This window comes from Oratosquilla oratoria, chromosome 30, assembly GCF_046742065.1.
Source record: "Oratosquilla oratoria isolate Oo_2021 chromosome 30, ASM4674206v1, whole genome shotgun sequence".
Classification (NCBI taxonomy): domain Eukaryota; kingdom Metazoa; phylum Arthropoda; class Malacostraca; order Stomatopoda; family Squillidae; genus Oratosquilla; species Oratosquilla oratoria.
In genome coordinates this window covers 47,598,510-47,618,750 of record NC_134806.1, presented here as the reverse complement: position 1 = coordinate 47,618,750, position 20,241 = coordinate 47,598,510, and the positions used below count along the sequence as shown (strand labels likewise).

General features: G+C 40.7%; 1 protein-coding gene across 1 annotated transcript in view; it reads right to left on the bottom strand.

Moving 5' to 3' along the window:
* Window positions 1-20,241, bottom strand: part of LOC143041353 (uncharacterized) — a 169,915-nt gene that overhangs the window by 84,567 nt on the left and 65,107 nt on the right. The window contains exon 3 of the mRNA XM_076213180.1: window positions 14,573-14,734. Within this exon, the coding sequence (XP_076069295.1) occupies window positions 14,573-14,734 (162 nt within the window). The remainder of the gene's footprint in view (window positions 1-14,572; window positions 14,735-20,241) is intronic.

The window sequence follows — 20,241 nt, the reverse complement described above, 5'->3', positions numbered from 1 at the left end:
GGGAGAAAGAGAGAGAGAGAGAGAGAGGAAGGGAGAAAGAGGGAGGGAGGGAGAAAAAGAGATAGAGAGAGGGAGGCAGGGTAAAGAGTGAGAAAGAGAGAGAGCGGGAGGGAGAAAGAGGGAGAGGGGGGAGACAGAGAAGGGGAGGGAGAAAGAGAGAGAGAGGAGGAGACAGAGAAGGGGAAGGATAAAGAGAGAGAGAAAGAGAAGGAGAAAGGAAGAGAGAGAGGGAGGGAGAAAGAGAGAAAGAGATAGAAGGAGGGAGAAAGAGAGAGAGAGAGGAAGGGAGAAAGAGGGAGGGAGAAAAACAGATAGATAGAGGGAAGCAGGGAAAAGAGTGAGAAAGAGAGAGAGAGAGGGAGGGAGAAAGAGGGAGAGGGGGAGACAGAGAAGGGGAGGGAGACAGAGAGAGAGAGGAAGAGACAGAGAAGGGGAAGGAGAAAGAGAGGGGGGAGACAGAGAAGGGGAGGGAGAAAGAGAGAGAAAGAGGGAGGGGGAGAGAGAGAGAAGAGACAGAAAGGGAGGGAGAAAGAGAGGGAGAAAGGAAGAGAAAGAGGGAGAGAGAGAGAGCAGGAGACAGAGAAGGGGAGGGAGAAAGAGAGAGAGAGAGGGAGGGAAAGAGAGAGAGAGAGAGAGGGAGAAAGAAAGAGAGATGGGAAAGAAATGAAACGAGGGAAAGGTGGCCACGAAGAAGAGGAAAAGACTGCGAGAGACCCTAGGGCCTAGACTAGGCAGTTCCATGTCCCTTACCACCCGTCACCCTTATCCATAGAGCTATCCAACCTTCTCTCTTAAAACAACCAATCATTGTTTCACCGCTCACTAACTACATCATAGTAACGAAGAAGAAGGAGGAGGAGGAGGAGGAGGAGGAGGAGGGAAATATTGGGAAGGACGAAGAGAATGGTCTGATCGTGGAGGACAAAGGGGGAGGCTACCCCTCCCCTCGTGGGGAAAAATTCAGTCCTGGTGACGTCGACGTCGAGGAGTGTGGCGGGAGGGAGGGGTGGTCGGCAACCGAGGAAGTCATTGTCGAAGATTAAGGTATTTTGACGAAGAGAGAGAGAGGAAATAAAAAGATGAGAGAGAGAGACGAAGATTAAGATATTTTGACGAAGAAAGAGAGAAAAAAAGAGGCGAGATGAAGATATTTTGCCGAAGGAAAAAGACAAAAAAAAAAAAAGAGAGAAAGAAAGAGAGAGAAAAGAGATAGATATATATAGAGAGAGATAGAAAGAGAGAGGGATGGGAAAAACGAATATTAAGAGATCATGACGAAGAGGAAAGACAAAAAGAGAGGGAGAAGGAGAAAAACGAAGATTAAGGGATCGTGCCAAAGAAGAGAGAACCAAAAAGAGAGTGAGAGAATGAGAGCAACGAGGATTAAGAGATTGTGCCAAAGAAGAGAGAAAAAAAGAGAGTGAGGGAAAGAGAGAGAGAAACAGAGATTAAGGGCTTGTGCCAAAGAAGAGAGAAAAAAGAGATCGAGGGAAAGAGAGAGAAACAAAGATTAAGGGATTGTGCCAAAGAAGAGAGAAAAAAGAGAGCGAGGGAAAGAGAGAGAAAAACAAAGATTAAGGGATTGTGCCAAAGAAGAGAGAAAAAAGAGAGCGAGAGAAAGAGAGAGAAATGAAGATTAAGGGATTGTGCCAAAGAAGAGAAACAAAAGAGAGAGAGAGCAACGAGGATTAAAGGATTGTACCTAAGAGAAAAGATGATGATGATATGGTTTAACGTCACACACACACACACACACACACACCTATCGGGAGGCTAGGAGGGTGCCCCTCACAGAGAATTTTGAAAAGAAAAAGAGAGAAAAGTGTCGAATAAAGATTAAGACATTCTGCCGAAGAGAATAAAGAGAGAGAGAGAGAGAGAGCAACGAGGATTAAGAGATTATGCCTAGGAAAAAAGGCAAACAAGAAAATAAAAAGCGATGGAGAAAAATGTGGAAAAAAGATTAAGACATTCCGCCAAAGGGAAAAAAGAGAGAGAGAGAGATTGTGCCGGGCAAAGAGAGAGAGAGAGAAAGAGAGATTGTGTCGGGAAAAGAGAGAGAAGGACGGTGATTAAGAGAAGTGTGGATAATTGAAAAAGACAAAAACTCGTCACAAGAGAAGTTAACAAGAAAGTCCTAAGAATGGGAAAAAGAATTAGAAAAAAAAAAATGAAAATATAAATTTTTTGAAAGTGTTTTTGATTTCTAGTAAATTTTATTCAATTCATATTCAAAGCTAAAAAAGGCTGCTTGCATAAAAAAGAGGACAGAAATTAATAATACAATAAGAAATGGAATGCGAAATATATAGGAATAAGAATAAAATAGCTGATATTTAAATTAAAAATAAATTTATAAATATATCATTCAAATCGTAAAAGCATAGAAATAAAATGAAATAAAAACTAAATAAATTAATAAAAGAATTGACGAACGAAAAGAAATAAAATCAAAGTAAATCATAAATGAATTTTTTTTTTTTTTTTTTTAGGAAGACACTTTAGATATTTTTCTTTTCTAAAATTAAGCTACATAAGTACAGTAGAGAATGTGATACATGTACTTAGAAACTGACCCTACGGAGACAAAAGCTCATGTACCTTAACTTGGGCCCTCTAGAAAGACGAAGAGTGATCTCATAGAGGTCTTCAAGGGGGTCAAGGGCTTTCTTCACCCGTTTTCTTTTATGATAATTATTCTCTACCCGCCCACCATTTTCTTTGTCTTTGCATTAATACGTGATGAAATAAAAAATGCATTCAAAAGTTTCAAAGAAATTTTGCTCTCAAAATTAAAGAGAGTCTGGGGAGGAGAGTGCCGGATATATAGGGGGGGAGGGGGGATAGGTTGAGGGTTAGGGGGTAGTTTGGGGGGTTAAGGGGATAGGTTGAGGGTTCGGGGGATAGCTTAGGGAGTTAGGGGAATAAGTTGGCGGGATAGGGGGTATAGCTTACGGGTTAGGGGGGATAGCTTAGGGAGTTAGAGGAATAAGTTGGCGGGTTAGGGGGTAGATTGGGGGTTGGGGGATAGGTTGGGGGTTAGGGGTATAGCTTAGGTAGTTAGGTGAATAAGTTGGCGGGTTAGGGGGATAGATTGGGGGTTAGGGGGGATAGCTTGGAGTTAGGGGGGATCACTTGGGGTTAGGGGGGATAGCTTGGGGGTTAGGGGGATTGCTTGGGGGTAGGGGGAATAGGTTGCTGGGTTAGGGGGATAGGTTGGGGTTAGGGGGATAGCTTGGGGGTAGGGGGAATAGGTTGCGGGGTTAGGGGGATAGGTTGAGGGTTAGGGGGATAGCTTGGGGGGTTAGGGGGAGAGGTTAGGGAGTCGGGGTATAGGTTTGGGGCTATGGGGGATAGGTTGAGGGGTTAGGATGATAGCTTGGGGGTTAGGGGGATAGGTTGAAGGGTTAGTGGGAGAAGTTGGGGGTTAGGGGGATAGCTTGGGGGGTTTGGGGTTGGGGGGATGGGTTGGGGGGCCGGGGAGATAGTTCGGGGGTTGAGATGCTTGTTTAGGGATTAGGGGGATATGTGGGGGGTTAAGGGTGGGGGCTGGGTTAGGGTTTAGAGAATTAGTTTGGGGGTTGGGAGATATGTGGGGGGTTAAGGGACTGAGTTAAGAAATTAGGCTTAGGGGGATAGGTTGAGGGTACTGTAATTGTATAGGATAGTGGTAGCAGTAGTGTTAGTTCATCTTCTGCCCTGTTTTCTTAACTGTAGCTTAATATAGTAAACACAAACAGCCTCGTTAGGGCCAGTAGGCCTCCTGATGTTGTTTGTTCTTCCTTTGTGTTCCTTTGTTCCTTTGTGTTGGAGGATTGGGTTAGGGGGGGACTGAGTTAGGGAATTAAGTTGGGGATAGGAGACTGATATAGGGGGATAGGCTTGGAAGGGTGAGGGCTAAATTGGGGAACAAGGTTAGGGGGGATAGTTTTGTGGTGTTAGGGGGATATGTTGGAGGAATTGAGTTAAGGGGGGGAAATGGGTTGACTGATTTAGGGGGTTTAGTTTTTGGGGTTGATGGGCTGGGTTAGGGGGGATAGGTTTAGGGGGGACTGAGTTAGTGGGATAGGTTTAGGGGGGACTGGGCTAGGGGGATAGGTTTAGGGGAGACTGAGTTAGGGGGATAGGTTTAGGGGGGACTGAGTTAGGGGGATAGGTTTAGGGGGGACTGAGTTAGGGGGATAGGTTTAGGGGGAACTGAGTTAGGGGGTACTGAGCTAGGGGGTTAGATTTAGAGGGTTGGGGGCAAGATTTGGGTTGGGGGACTGGGTTCGTGGGGACTTTTTTGGGGGGGATAGATTGGGGGCGTGACGAGTGACAGATGGGGGGGGGCGAATGGGGAGGAGGTGAAGATTAGGCCACCTCCCTTACAAGGGAGAAAATTCCATTGGTACACCCCCCATATGGAAGCATTGACAACATAAGTATATTGACATAAGTTTTATTGTCAATATTTTAGGGATTTTATTGACACCCCTCCGGACCAGCGTCGCGCAGAACTCATGATATGGAGACAGGCCCATAGTAAATGAATATACATATATATATATATGTATATATATATATATATATATATATATATATATACATATGTATGTATATATATATATATATATATATATGTATATATATGTATACATATATATATATATATATATATATATATATATGTGTGTGTGTGTGTGTGTGTGTGTGTGTGTGTGTGTGTGTGTGTGTGTGTGTGTGTGTAATAGTGTTAACTTCCAATATCCCTTCTTAAACCTCCCTTTTACTACCTCTAAGACTCATCTCACACGGACCGACTTTTCGCCGTGCGCCGTCCACGACACGACGTCGTACTTTCAACTAACCATTGGTGTCTATGGACGCTTTCACATGTAGTAATGGTCGTTGTGCGTCCTTAAGCAACCATAATTCTTTGAAAGCACGGCGTTGTGTCGTGGACGACGCACGGCAAAAAGTCGACACGTGTGAGAGGAGCTTTAGGTCCTGTTCACACAACGGCGATTCAGTTACAATGTATGTCAATGGAGGTGTTCATATACAACCGACGTTTTCCTTGACTACGCGGTTTCCGCGCGGTTCAAACCGCTTGTGTGAACAGGACCTTGGACTCCACGGGTCTTCAGTATAAAGGGTGAGGAGGAGCTAACTACGCCAGGAGGCGCTGAGCAGCTGCGGCAGAAGCCGCCACCTTTGACTCGGGGAGGGGGGTTGTTGGGGCAGGTCACAGTTACTGCTGGGATTCGGAGAGGAGTGCGGGATTCGAACCCACAACTAAGAGACTGTGAGACCAGTACGCTACCGATGACGCCACCGATGCACAACATGTATACGAAAAAGAGAGAGAGAAAGAAAAAGACAAAAAGGAGACACGAAGAGAGACAAAAGAGAGAGAAAGAAAAAGACAAAAAAGAGAGACAAAAGAGACAGAAAAAAAAAAAGATGAAGACGAAGGTGACAAAGCTAGGTTTGCTGTGTTGGTTTTGGTTCGAAGGAAAAAGTTGTCCACAAACAACAAAAGAAGAAAGTTTTAGCGAAGAGAGAAAGAGAAAGAGAGAGAGAGAGAGAGAGAAAGCCTCCGCGACCTAGATTGATCCCGTTGCCTGAGGAAGAATGTTTAATTTTTTTTTTCTTCGTCTTCTTCTTTTTTCTCTTCTTCGTCTTTATGTTCCCCTTCTTTGTCTTCTTCTTTTCCTTCTTCTATGCTTTCTTCTTCTTCTTTGTCTTGTTCTTTGTTTCCTTTGTTTTCTTTTCCTTCTTCTTCTTACTCTTTGTCTTGTTCCTCTTCTTCAGTTTTGTCTTCTTCTTTTTCTTTGCCGTCGTCTTCTTCTTCTTTTTCTTTCTTTCTCTTTAATCTTTTTTCTTCTTTTTCTTCTTCGACATTTTCTCTTCTTTGTCTTCCTCTTCTTTAGTATTTTTTTTCTGCTTCTTCTTCTTCTTTCTCTTGTTTTTCCTCTTATTATTATTCTCTGTCGTCTTCTTCTTTGTTTTCATGTTCCTCTTTAGTGTTTTCTTCTTTTTCTTTTTTCTTCTTTTTCTTATTCTGCTTCTTCTTTCTCTTCATCTTTTCCTCTTCTTCTTCTTCATCTTCTTCCTCCTCATCTTCTTCATCTTTTTCCTCTTCTTTTTCTTCATCTTCTTCTTCCTCTTCTTCTTCTTCTTCCTCTTCTTCTTCCTCTTCTTCCTCTTCTTCCTCTTCTTCATCTTCTTCCTCTTCTTCTTCATCTTCCTCCTCTTCTTCATCTTCTTCCTTTTCATCTTCTTCATCTTCTTCCTCTTCATCTTCTTCCTCTTCATCTTCTTCTTCATCTTCTTCCTCTTCATCTTCTTCCTCTTCATCTTCTTCTTCATCTTCTTCCTCTTCATCTTCTCCCTCTTCTTCTTCTTCTTCATCTTCTTCCTCTCCATCTTCTTCATCATCTTCTTCCTCTTCTTTTTCTTCATCTTCTCCCTCTTCTTCTTCTTCATCTTAATGAAGAGAGGAAGAGCTTGAGGCTTCCCTGCATCATGGTTCTCAAGTTTTGGTGGAGTTCGTTGAGAATACGTCGCCGTTGAGGAGGAGGAGGAAGAGGAGGAGGAGGAGGAGGAGGAGGTAGATGGTCGAAGGAAATAAATGGTAAACGAAAAGAAGTGACAGAAAAAAATTCTATCTCTCTGTCACGCCCTTACGTGAATGAAACTTATGTTTACACATTTTATGACGATCCCTGTCGTTCATTGTGACGTCACATGTGATATATGTCACCTGTAGTCTGTTTTGTACGATGTATGTGTGTCTTCATCATTCCTACGCACAACCTCAGGTCAGGTCGTTGCTCTGCTGAGGTCACGAACCCAAAATGTATTCAGCGCTCGCCCGTTGATGAGTCACAACACAAACTACCTTACGTTTTGTCGTGCTGAAAACGTTGTAAACGACTAATATAAGGTAAACAGGCTGGGAACTAAACTTTCTTGTCCCTGAAACTGCTGGGAATTATAACTCTTCCTTAAGCTGGGAACTAAACTTACTTCTCCCTGAAACTGCTGGGAAATATGATTCTTTCAACTTAACATCCTTGTCCCTGAAACTGCTGGGAATTATAACTCTTTCTTAAGCTGGGAACTAAACTTACTTGTCCCTGACACTGAGGGGAAATATAGCTCTTTCTCAGGCTGGGAACTAAACAACCTTGTCCCTGAAACTGCTGGGAAATATAACTCTTTCTCAGGCTGGGAACTTAACATCCTTGTCCCTGAAACTGCTGGGAAATATGATTCTTTCTCAGGCTGGAAACTAAACAACCTTGTCTCTGAAATGGCTGGAAAATATTATTCTATCTCAGGCTGGGAAATAAATATTCTTATCTTTGAAACCGCTGGGAAATATGAAAACAGACAAATGAACGTTTTCGTCTATTAAGGCCTCTTCAGAACCGCAATAGGAATAAATGTTTTGCCGTTTAGTTTCTCCGTGCATTTTCTGTAAATATTTCAAAACTTTGTTGATTATGACTCTTGTGTGCGTGTATATATATATATATATATATATATATATATATATATATATATATATACATATATTTATATACATATATATACATATATATTTTATACATATATATATATGTATATATATATATATGTGTGTGTGTGTGTGTGTGTGTGTGTGTGTGTGTGTGTTTGTCCCTCTCCTCTTCTTTAACTCATCCCCGCCCACACCAATCCCTCTCCCCCACTCCTCCCCATCACTTCCCTGTTCCCCCCTACCCCATTCCTTTCCCTCCCCTTCCCCATTCCTTCCTCATCCCTTCCCCTCCCCCTTCTACTCCACTTCTCCTAATCCTCCTTCTCCTCTTCTCCCTTCCCCCAAGCCTCCTATCCTCTCCCCCTACCCCTCCCTCCTCCCACTCCCCTTCCTCCTGTGGTCCCCCTCCCATTCTACCTCCCCATTTACCGCCCCCTCCCCCCCTCTTTTCCCTCTTCCTACCCCCCCCCCCCTCGCCTCATCCCGCTTCCCCTTTTGTCAAGCCTGGATCCTTTAAGATCGATGGCCAAAGGCCTCTTTGTGCAAGAGGCTCTCCGGAAGAACTCTTGGGACAGAAGCTTCCAGAAGGAAAAGTAAAAATTTCGAGAAGACAAACATTAAAAAAAAAAAGAGAGAGAGAGAGAGAGAGAGAGAGAGAGAGAGAGAGGGCGCCGATAACCTACGGCAGAAACAGTCACCTTTGCCCTGTTATGTGTTTATGAGACTATTGGGGCAGGTAAATGCGTTTTCATAGTAGGCTGCTTTTCCTCCAACCTCCAATTAATCGGCGGCACTGCCCACCTCCAGTACTTTTTTCCGCCGTCAAATTCTTATACCAAACTATTCTGTTTTCTCAACAGTTGACGTAGAATGTCGTTTGATATTATGCTGGAGGAAAATTATTTTCCTCTAGCATAATCTGCCCCAACAGTCGGAGGAAAAATAGGCCTGTGTAATAACGCCTGAACTCAGTCTCTCGTTGCTGAGAAACGGACAGGAGTGCGGGACTCGAACCCACAACTAGGAGGATTCGAGAAGTTTTGATATATTTTGAGTTGCAATGAAGATTTTTTTTTATATGGTTCTTGTTTTTATATATATATTTTTTTGTTTAATGTCGTTTTAGTGTTTTCTTTTGTTTTTCGTTTTTTCTCCTTCCTGGTTTTTATTTAAAGTAATTTAAATAAATAAATGAATAAGTAAATTTTTTTTTTCAAATAATGTAAACAAATAGACGAATAGACAATTTTTTTTCTTTTAATTATATTTTAAGTAATGTAAATGAATCAAAATATTTTTTGCCTTAAATCTATTTCGAAGACTATAGATAAGTAAATGAATATATGAATAAGTAAATGACTAACAATAATTGGATAAATTCACATAAAAAATAGAAAGAGATACTTAGATCTTGCAACGTTCAAGTTGCAAATGTCGACTAACGATCAACACAATTGCAATGAAGAAGAAACATTTTTCGTTTTAAGTCTGTGTGTAGGGGGAGAGGGAGGGGAGAGGGGATTGGGGGAAGGGAGAGGGAACTAGGGGGGGAAGTGATAGACACGGGGTTAGGGGAAAGTAGGTTTGGGGGAGATAGAGAAGGGGAGAGGGTGGGGAGGTAGGAAAGGGGCTTGGGGAGTGAAGAGGGAGAGGGGGAAAGGGATCTAGGGGGAGGGGGAAGGGGGGACTGGGGGGGATGTCTTGGAGGAATTGTTGTCAACAATAAACTTCCCAACACAAATGTTGGTGGAGTCTGTGGAGTTGTGAAACATGGCGGGCTTGTACCCAAGACTTCCCCTCGTGTGTTTATTTCTTCATTTGTTTAATTTTTTTTTACAAAGGATTACAAAGGCGGAGCATGCCGACAGGAGACCTTTTGGTCCATATCTAGGTCGGATGCGAAAAAAATCATAATAATAATAAGGTAATGTCGTCTGGACTGGAGGTGAAGCTTTATTCCTGACGTTTCGTCTAACGACTTTCTCAAAGGAATGAGCATACTAGAAACATACAGAGATTATAAACCCGCCTTATGGCTCAAGGGGGTGTACGAGCGTATAGCGCTGCGTCCTGATTGGCCCGCTGAGACAGCCAATCACGAAGCGCTATATTCGCTGAAGATTTGGCCCAGGTGAAGCTCCCAGCGGGCCAATCAGGACGCAGCGCTATATGCTCGTACACCCCCTTGAGCCATAAGGCGGGTTTATAATCTCTGTATGTTTCTAGTATGCTCATTCCTTTGAGAAAGTCGTTAGACGAAACGTCAGGAATAAAGCTTCACCGAGTCCATGTTTCCTTTACCGTGTCTATACAACTTGTTCACATGGATTTTCAATAATAATCTAATAAAAACTATAATAATGTAAATAACAAATAAAATAAATAAATGCATAGGTATAGTTAAATAATAAACAAACAGGTAAATAGTAAATAATAATAAATTGACATATAACTAGTAATAAATGAAAATCAGACAGACAAATGATAACAAAACAAAAACAAATAATATAAAATATTTATATTTATACATGGTTATTCTTAATTTGTTATTTCTCATAGTATATTAATTTACTATTTGTTATTTGTAATTCAATGTTTAATATTAATCATTATTCCTTTATCTGTTTATCTTATGTTGTAGTTGGAATTTTTTTTCTCTTTATTTTTTTACCTATATTTCTACTAGAACGTGTCTATATGGACATATACAGACAAACTAACAAACATACATACAGACAGAGATACAAATAGAGGCTATGGCTTGGTTACATAGAAAGAAAGAAGAGAGAGAGAAAGAGAGGGCGGATCGGAACACAATAAAGGAAAACTGGGAGGGAGAGAGAGAGAGAGAGAGAGAGACAAAGAGAGAGAGAGAGAGACTGAGAAAACTAGAACACACACTCGATGAAAGGAAGGAGAGAGATAGAGAGAAGGCTGAGACAAAATCAGCGAAAACAGGGAAAGAGAAGGAGAGAGAGAGAGAGGACTGAAACACAGAGTCGAAGAAAACAAAAGACAATCAAGGAGGAGTTTCAAAGGAAAGAGAGGGTCAACGAAAACCGAGAGAGAGAGAGAGAGGTAAAGAGAGAAAGAGAGAAGAGGGGGTTCAATGGCGAATTCGCCTCTCTTACTTGGGCGATGACGACAACAAGCGTAGTAGAAGAAGAAAGACCAAAGGAGAAACAATTGCAAACAAGATGAGAATAATTGGAGTGAAGAAGAGAAAACAGAGTGACGATAGATAGAAAGAGAGGGGGAGGAAGAGGAAGGGAAGACGGTGGAGGGGAAGGGTGAAAGGAGGAGGAGGAGGAGAGGAGAAATACAAATAAGATGTAAATCGAAAGAGAACAAGAAAAGAGAAAGAGAGTGAGACTCTAGAATGTGAACACAAAGATGACAGCGGAGTCAATAGAGAGAGAGAGAGAGAGAGAGAAAGAGAGGAGGAAACAAATAAAAGAGGATAAAGACATGAAAGAAGAAGAAATAGGAAGATGAAAGGGGGAGATAGAAAGAAGGCGATGGACGAAAAGGAGGATTGATGAACAGAGGAAGAAGGGGAGAGAGAGAGAGAGAAAAGATAACAAGGGAGAAAGAGAAAAAGGAGAAATTGGGCCACAAAGAGAAATTATGTGGAAAGGGGAAGAGAGGGAGGGAGGAGAGGGGGAGGGGTGTGGAGGGAATAATAGAAGGAGGTCAAGAACGGAGGGTAAGAGAGGAGGAAGAAGAAGAGGAGGAGGAAGGGTCAGGAGTAGGAGAGACGTGAAAAGGAGGAAGAGGAGGAGGAGAGATATGAAGTGGAAGAGGAGGAAGAAGAGGAGGAGGGCGAAGGATAGGAGGAGAGATATGAAGAGGAGGAGAAGAGAGAAGTAGGAGGAGGGGGAAAAAGGGAGGTAGGAATAAGAGTAGGAGAGGTATGAAGAAGAGGAGGAGGTGGGGGAAAGGAGGAGGAAGGGACAGGAGTAGGAGGAGAGACATGAAGAGCAGGAGGAGGAGGAGGAGGAGGAGGACGAGGAAGAGAAGGAGGGAAAGGATGAGACATGAAGAGCAGGAGGAGAAGAGAGAAGGAGGAGGAAGAGGGGAAAAGGGAGTAAGGGATAGGAATAGGAGAAGATATGAAGAGGAGGAGGAGGAAGAAGAAGCGCGGAGGAGAAGGAGGAGGAAGGGATAGGAGTAGGAGAAGGTATGAAGAGGAGGAGGAGGAGAAGAGAAGAAGAGGAAGGGATAGGAATAGGAGAAGAGACATGAAGAGGAAGAAGAAGAGAAGAGAGGAAGGGATAGGAGTAGGAGAGACATGAAGAGGAGGAGGAGGAGAAGAGAAGAGGATGAAGAGAGGAAGGGATAGGAGTAGGAGAGACATGAAGAGGAGGAGGAGGAGGAGGAAGAGGAAGAGGAGAAGTAATTAAAGGCGTACTATGGACGAACTGGCACTGATCTTGAAGCGGCGAGGTTTCGAACTGTAGACATCATGGGAAAACATTTTGCGAAGAAACAAACAACACAAAGACAACGAAAGAAAAACGATGGAGGAGGGGGAGGGGGAGAGGAGAGGAGGGGGAAGGGGAGGGAGGGAGGAGGAGGAAGGGGAGGGGGGAGGAGAAGGTGTGGGGAGAATAAATTAGGTGAGGGAGGGAAAGGGGAGAGAGGGATAAAGCAGGAACAAAGAAAATGTTGATAAAAATAGGGGAACGAGGGGAAGAGAGATAGAGGGAAGATGGATATGTACGTAGGGGTGAGGGGAAAGAGGAGGAGGTGTGGGAGGAAGGAGGAGGTAGGAGAAGAGGAGGAGGAGGAGGAGCTGGAGGAGAAAAAGGAGGAAGAGGTGAAAGAGGAAGACAAGGAGATGGAAGAGATGGAGAAGGAAAAGGAAGAAGAAGAGGAAAGGAGGAAGAGGAGGATAGGGAAGAGATGAAATAGGAGAACGAAGAAAAGGAGGAGGGAAAAGAAGAAGATGAGGAGGAGGTGGAGAAGGAAGAGGCGAAAGAGGAAGAGGAGGAGAGGGAAGAGCTGAAATAGAAGAGGGAAGAAAAGGACGAGGGAAAGGAAGAAGAAGAGGGGGAGGAAGAGGCGAAAGAGGAAGAGAAGGAAGGGAAAATGGAGATGGAAGAGAAGGAGGAGGAAAAGAAGAAGAGGAGGAGGCGGAGGTGGAGGAGAGAGAAGAAAGAAAAGGGGGGGTGAATAAGGAGGTGGTGTAGAAGGAAGAATAGGAGGAGGAAGAGAAAGAGGAAGAGGCCGAGAAGGAAGAGGAGGAGAGAAGAAGAGGCGAGGAGAAGAGGAGGAGGAGGAGAGGTATGATGAAGGATGAGATGAGAGGAGGGAGGAGGAGGAGGAAGAAGAGGAAGGGCAGGAGGAGGATGGAGATTCTGATTAGGCTAAAGGTCAGTTTGACAGAAAAAAAAGAAAGAAATTAATTGGCAAACATAATCGAGAAGGGAAAGAGGGAGGGAGAGAGGAGGGGAGGGGAGAGGAGAAGGGAGGGGAGGGGAGAAGGGAGTTAGGGAGTGAACGAGAGGGAACGACAGGGAGGGAGGGAAGGGTGGAGGTAGAGAAAGAAGTTGAGGGAGGAAAATAGGGGTGGATAGATAGAGGGAAAAAGAGAGAGAGATAGAGAGAGAAAGGAAGAAGGGAAGAATTAGGATGGAGGAAGAGACAGAGAACATCCAATAGAAAGAGAGAGAGAGAGAGAGAGAGAGACACATACATATATTATATATATATATATATAGGATATTTATGTATATGATATATACACACATATATATATATATATATAATATACATATATTGATGAACATGTTGGTTCAAGAATTTGTAGGTTCAATCTTGATGTTGATAGTTATAATACGGCAACTGTTTGGGCCAAGTAAGCAAGACCAAAACCCCATTTGGCCTTGGGCACAAGGTGAATGTCTGTCGAGCAGGGAAGGGAGCGGGGAAGAGACAGGTGTGAGTGGAGAGTGGTTGTGAGTGGAGTTATCTTCGTCTTCTCTGTTCTTGCATCAGGGGAGTAGGAGGGAGGGTCTCCATGTAAAGGGGTTATCACACTGGGCTGTTTTTCCTCCAACCTCCGATTTATCGGCGGTACCTACCGCCCACCTCCAGCACTTTTCCCGCCGTCAAATCCCCGTGGCAGAATATTTTGTTTTCTCAAGGAAAAAACATAGAATGTCGTTTGATATTTTGCTGGAGGAAAGTTAATTTCCTCCAGCATATCCGATTCCTTCCCGAAAGCTGAGGGTTGGAAACCTGCTCCAACAGACGGAGTGTGATAACGCCTTAATGAAGCTGTGGGGGTAGACCAGTCTTGACGGAGGAACCTGGACTTTGGAGAGGATTTGAAGACTTTCCAACCTCATCGTCCTCTTGAGGGCAGGTGCTTCCAGAAAGAATAGTCAAAATTTCGAGAAGACATTGAAAAAAAAAATTACAGAGGATGCTCTATTTCGGCAGAAAAGAGCATCGACTCCAGGGGGAATTTGAAGACAGTCCCACCTCTTTGTTCTCTTGGGGACAGATGCTTCAAGAAAGAAAAGTAAAAATTTCGAGAAGACAGACAGGAAAAAAAAAAGACGCATAGAGGAACCTCGACTTTGGAGAGTATTTAAAAACATTCCCACCTCTTCGTCCTCTTTGGGGCAGAAGCTTTCAGAAGGAAAATCAAAATTTCGAGAAGACACAGTAGAAAAAGAAATGGACTAAGGAACCTCTACTTCGGCAGAGAGGAACCTCAATTTCGGAAAGGATTTGAAGACCTTCCCACCTCTTCGTCCTGTTTGGGGCAGAAGCTTCCAGAAGGATAAGGCAAAATTTCGAGAAGACAGAGTAAGAAAAAAAATCGGCAGAGGAACCTCTACTTCGGCAGAGAGGAGCCTCGACTTCGGAGAGGATTTGAAGACACTCCCACCTCCATGTCCTCTTTGGGGGCAGAAGTTTCCAGAAGGATAAGTCAAATTTTTGAGAAGACACAGTAATAAAAAAAAAAAAAAAAAAAAAAAAAAAAAAAAAAAAAAAAAAAAAAAAAAAAAAAAGACAGAGGAACCTCGACTTCGGAGAGGAGGAACTTACCCTTTTCGTACATCGTCACCGTCTTGCATCCGTTGGCGCAAGACTCCACGCGGGCCACGTTGGTGTCCAGACTCCCTGGTCTGCAGGCGTCCCTGACGATCTCGGAGGCTCGAACACCGGGAGAGGACCACACGCACTGGTAGCACATCACCTCGCCAGCTCCTGAAGGAGGACATCAACAAGAGAACAAGTTAAAAGAAGATTTGTCATAAATGAATACACAAATAGATAAAAATATATATATATATATATATATGTGTGTAAATAATTCGCTAGTGGACAGCGACATCAATCATACAATCTCCATGACCGTCGCGCAGAGGATTCGAACCACTGCTTATGGACCCAAGAGAGGCTCCACAACACCCGCCTTTGACCACTCGACCACAGACGATCTAGATCGTAGATCGTCTGTGGTCGAGTGGTCAAAGGCGGGTGTTGTGGAGCCTCTCTTGGGTCCATAAGCAGTGGTTCGAATCCTCTGCGCGACGGTCATGGAGATTGTATATATATATATATATATATATATATATATATATATATATATATATATATATATATATAAAATATACTAAACCATGAAGAAGAGAATTGAAAAAAAGTCAAATTAAGTGTTATGAGTTTATAGATTGTTATGGCTATTCTACGACCGTTTCTGTGTATTTTACTGTCTGTCTATATTCATCTATATCTATGTGTCTAAGCATGATAAATATCTTTCTATAAACCAGACTGTTAGGAGAAGGATAGAAGCGCCGGTCACTTATTCCAAGAATAATTTGTTTTATATAGAAGGCTATAAAATGTGTATAGAAGATCTTAAGACAGAGAATAAGGACAGATAAAGAAGGACGGAAGAAACCAGAGGGATTTTGAGAGAGGAGAAGGAGGAGGAAGAAGAGAGAAGAGGAGGAGGGGAAAGAGAAGAGGAAGAGAGAAAAGGAGGAGTAGAAAGAGATAAGAGAGTGGAAAGGAGGAGAAGGAATAGAAAGAGGAGGAAGGAGGAGGCACAAGAGGAGAAGGAGGATGGTAATTAGAAGAGGAGGAGGGGGAGGAAAGAAGTGGAAGAGTAGATGATTAGGAGGAGGAGGGAAGAGAAAGGAAAAGAAGAGGATGAGGGTGCATCTGGCGAGGAAGGAGGAGGAGGAAGAAGAATATTAGGAGAAGGGAGAAGAGGACGAGGAAGGAGAAGATGAGGAGCAGGAGGAGGATGGTGGATCGGGCGAGGAAGGAAGAGGAGGAAGAAGAAGATTAGGAGGAAGAGGAAGAAGAAGATGAGGAGAGTTTATCTGGCGAGGAAGGAGAAGGAGGAAGAGAGAAGGTAAGGAGGAGGAACGAGGCGATTAGGAGAAGAAGGAGGAGGAAGGAAAAGATTAGGAGGAGGAAGAAAAAAGATAAGATAAGGAGGAGGAGGAGGAAGGAAAAGATAAGGAGGAGGAAGAAAAAGGATAAGATGAGGAGAAGAAGGAGGAGGAAGGAAAAGATTAGGAGGAGGAAGAAAAAAGATAAGATAAGGAGGAGGAGGAGGAAGGAAAAGATAAGGAGGAGGAGGAGACAGGAGAGCATGAGGAGGAGGAAGAAGATAAGGAGGAGGAGGAGTAGGAAGGAGAAGATAAAGAAGAGGAGGAATGAGAAGATAAGGAGGAGGAGGAAGGAGAAGATAAGGAGGAGGAGGAAGGAGAAGATAAGGAGGAGGAGGAGGAGGAGGAAGGAGATAAGGAGGAGGAGGAGGAAGGAAAAGATAAGGAGGAGGAAGGAGAAGATAAGGAGGAGGAGGAGGAAGGAAAAGATAAGGAGGAGGAGGAGGAAGGAGAAGATAAGGAGGAGGAGGAGGAAGGAGAAGATAAGGAGGAGGAGGAAGGAAAAGATAAAGAGGAGGAGGAGGAGGAGGAGGAGTGCATCTGGCGTTCACGGTGAATCGACCCCGTGACTGACTGACGCGTACGAGATAAAGAAGGGAAGAATTATCGTCATTTCTTGGATCTGCACATGGCATATGACATAGCAGTAACAAAGGGGGAGGGAGCCTATTCCCCCTTTACCCCCCTTCCCCCCTTTAAATAAATGTGCTAGGCGTCGTCATTTATGTATTGTTTATTAATTTATCAATTCATTTCCGTATATATGTATTTGTTTGTTTATATAATATGTATATATTTTTGTTATTTATTCATATATTTATTCAACATTTCAATTGTTTTATTTCTATGTATTTATTATTTATATATTTCTATATACCTATCTATCTATTAATTGATTAATCTTGCTGTAGGTGTGCTGTGTCTTGCTGCATTGCTTTTGATCCCGCAAGGCAGTGGGCGGGATACAAGGATGACCCGTCATCCACGAGGAGCTAAAATAGGAAGGGGGTGAAAAGGTGGAATGGGTGGGTGCCTTTATGTGTTAATTACCTCATTTACTCATGTATTTATTTGTTTCCTTATGTGTTAATTACCTCATTTACCCATTCATTTATCTATTCGTTTATATACTATTTATATTTATCATATATTAATTAGTTAATTTATTCATTCATACATTTATCTATTATCAATTATTCATTTTTCATCTATCTATTTATTCGTTTGTTTATATGATAGTTTCATTGATTATACATATCAATTAATATATATTATTCTTATTCATTTATACATGATTTCATTATTCATTATTAATTTATTTTCATTTGTTTGTTTATATAATAACTGATAATATATAATAATGAATATATTTTATTAATTAATACCTTATTAATTTACATCTTTATTCATTATATATCATTCATTTGTTCTCGTGTATCTATTTATTTGTGTGTTTATTTACTTTATTATTATTATTATTATCTTTTTTTCAAATCGCCAGAGTCAAATGGTCTACACTCATTAAATCAGCACACGGTCTGGTTATATGGAAGGCAATATAATTCAAATTTTGTTCATTTTTGAAGTCATGAATGCCAATGAGAAAAACCCATGAACAGCATATGTCAATATCATCAAAGCAAAACACATTTGGTGACGTAAGCGGAGCGATTGCCGGTGTTCCGAAGCAGGCGAAAAATGGTATATTGTGATCGTTGTCACTTTGGCCCCATTTGGATACGTCATGGCAAAAAATATATAATAATAATAATAATAATAATAATAATAATAATAATAGTAATAATAATAATAATAATGATAATGAATATAATAATAATAATAATGATAATAATAATAATAACAATAATAATAACAATAATAATAATTATGATAATAATGATAATGAATAATGATAACAATAATGAATAATAATAATAATGATAATAATAATGATAATAATAACAATTAATAATAATAACAATTGATAATGATAATAACGATAATAATAATAATGATAATTATTATTGTAATAATAATGATAATAATAATAATAAGTAGATAATAATGATAGTGATAATAATAATAGATAATAATGATAATGTTTACGTGATATGTTATTTTGGGTGTTGCCTAGCGATTTTGATGACCTGATCTGATATTTACAGAATATAAACAAAAAACAGCTGATCGATATCTCGGTCGTCAGGTGATTGTATTGTATTAAATTGAAAGAGGCTGAACTTCTTTTCTTCTTCAATTTTTCCTCCTTTTTCTTCTTTGTTTCTTCTTCCATTTCTTCTTTTCCTTTATCTTCTTCTTCTTCTTCTTCTTCTTCTCTCTTCTTCTCTCTTCTTTTTCTTCTCTTTTCTCTCTTCTTCTCTCTTCTTGTTCTTCTTTTTCTTCTTCCTTCTCCTTTTATTCTTTCCCATCTCCTTTTCTTTTTTCTTTTCATCTTCTTCTTTTTCTTCTTCCTCCTCTTTTCCTTTTCTTCTTCTTCTTCCTCTTCCTCCTCCTCCTCTCCATTTTTCTTCCTTGTCTTCCTTCCCATTCAGTATAAAAAACGATGATTTTTATTGAATTAATTCTCAATAAAATTTGAAATACACTTTCTTTTCTCTTCCTTACTCTCTTCATTCTCTTGTCTCTTCTTTTTTCTCTTTTTTTCTCTTTTTCTGGATTTGTCTCTCGTTTTAGTGATTGAGAGAATCGTATATTTGACCCAGTGGAAAGAGAGGGCATTCTCTCTCTTTCTCTCTCACTCTCTCTCTCTCTCTCTCTCTCTCTCTCTCTCTCTCTCTCTCTCTCTCTCTCTCTCTCTCTCTCTCTCTCTCTCTCCATCTCTCTCCCTCTCTAAGGTTAACCTAACAATAGAAGAAGTCTCTCTAGTGCACATACAAATAAAAACATACATGTATACATTCATGCATACATACAAACACCCATAGCCACATACATACATAAATATATGCATATATACATATATGCCTACATACATTCATGCATACATACAAACACCCATACCCACATACATACATAATATATGCATATATACATATATGCCTACATACATTCACACATACATATATGTATACATACACTCATACATACATTCATACATACAAGTACATAAATATATGCATACATACATTCATATATACATAGATACACACATAAATACGTACATATATACATACATAGACGCACATACATACATACATACATACATTCACATATACATACATACATACGTACATATATACATACACACACGTACATACATACATTAGATATGCAAGTGTAAACGAACACACACACTCACATACACACGCATACACACACACATACATACACTCACACACACACACACACACACACACACACACACACACACACACACACACACACACACACACATACGTACATATACACACACACGAACACACACACACGCACACACACAAATAAACATATGCAGACAAGCGTTCCTTGGTAATGTTTTTTGTTCTCTCTCTCTCTGGGCTCATTCCTGGAGTTTCTGGGGAGCTGAGGCGTCTAGACGGCACCAGGTCAGACAATCCACCAGAACCCCAGAAAGCCAACAGAAGTCGTATGTAAAAAAAAAAAAAAAAAAAAAAAAAAAATGGAAAGATAATTTTTTCTTCTCTTTCTTTCATATTTACTTTATCATTGTATTTTCTTTTTTTGTATATTTTTCTTCTTTTTCTTTCATATTTGCTTTATCATTGTATTTTCTTTTTTGTATATTTTTCTTCTTTTTCTTTCATATTTCCTTTATCATTGTATTTTCTCTTTTGTATATTTTTCTTCTTTTTCTTTCTTTTTTTCTTTTTCTTTAATAAATTTTTTTCTATAGAAGCTTATTATTTTACTGGGTAACCCACAAAATCTAGGATAATTATGGACATAGAAGTTAGCTAAAATCTACTCCCTACTTGTACATACATGCATACATACGATATATACATACATACATACATATATAAACAGATCTTAGAATAAATACATCTTTTTATGAATAACTAGTTTGTTTTTACGTTGTTTTTCTTTTTTGTTTTCTTCCTATTTTTTTCGTTTTCTTTCTTGTTATATTTTTACTTTTCTTTCCGATTTTTCGTTTCCATTTTCTTTTATTATTATTTTATTATTTTTCTTTCTTTTTATTATGATTTATTTTGATTTTTTATTCATTTTTTTATTCCTATTTATTTCTCTCGTTTTTCTTTCTTGTTTTATTTTTCTTGTTTTCTTTTCTTTTTCTTTTCCTTTTTCTTTTCTTATTTTTTCTTT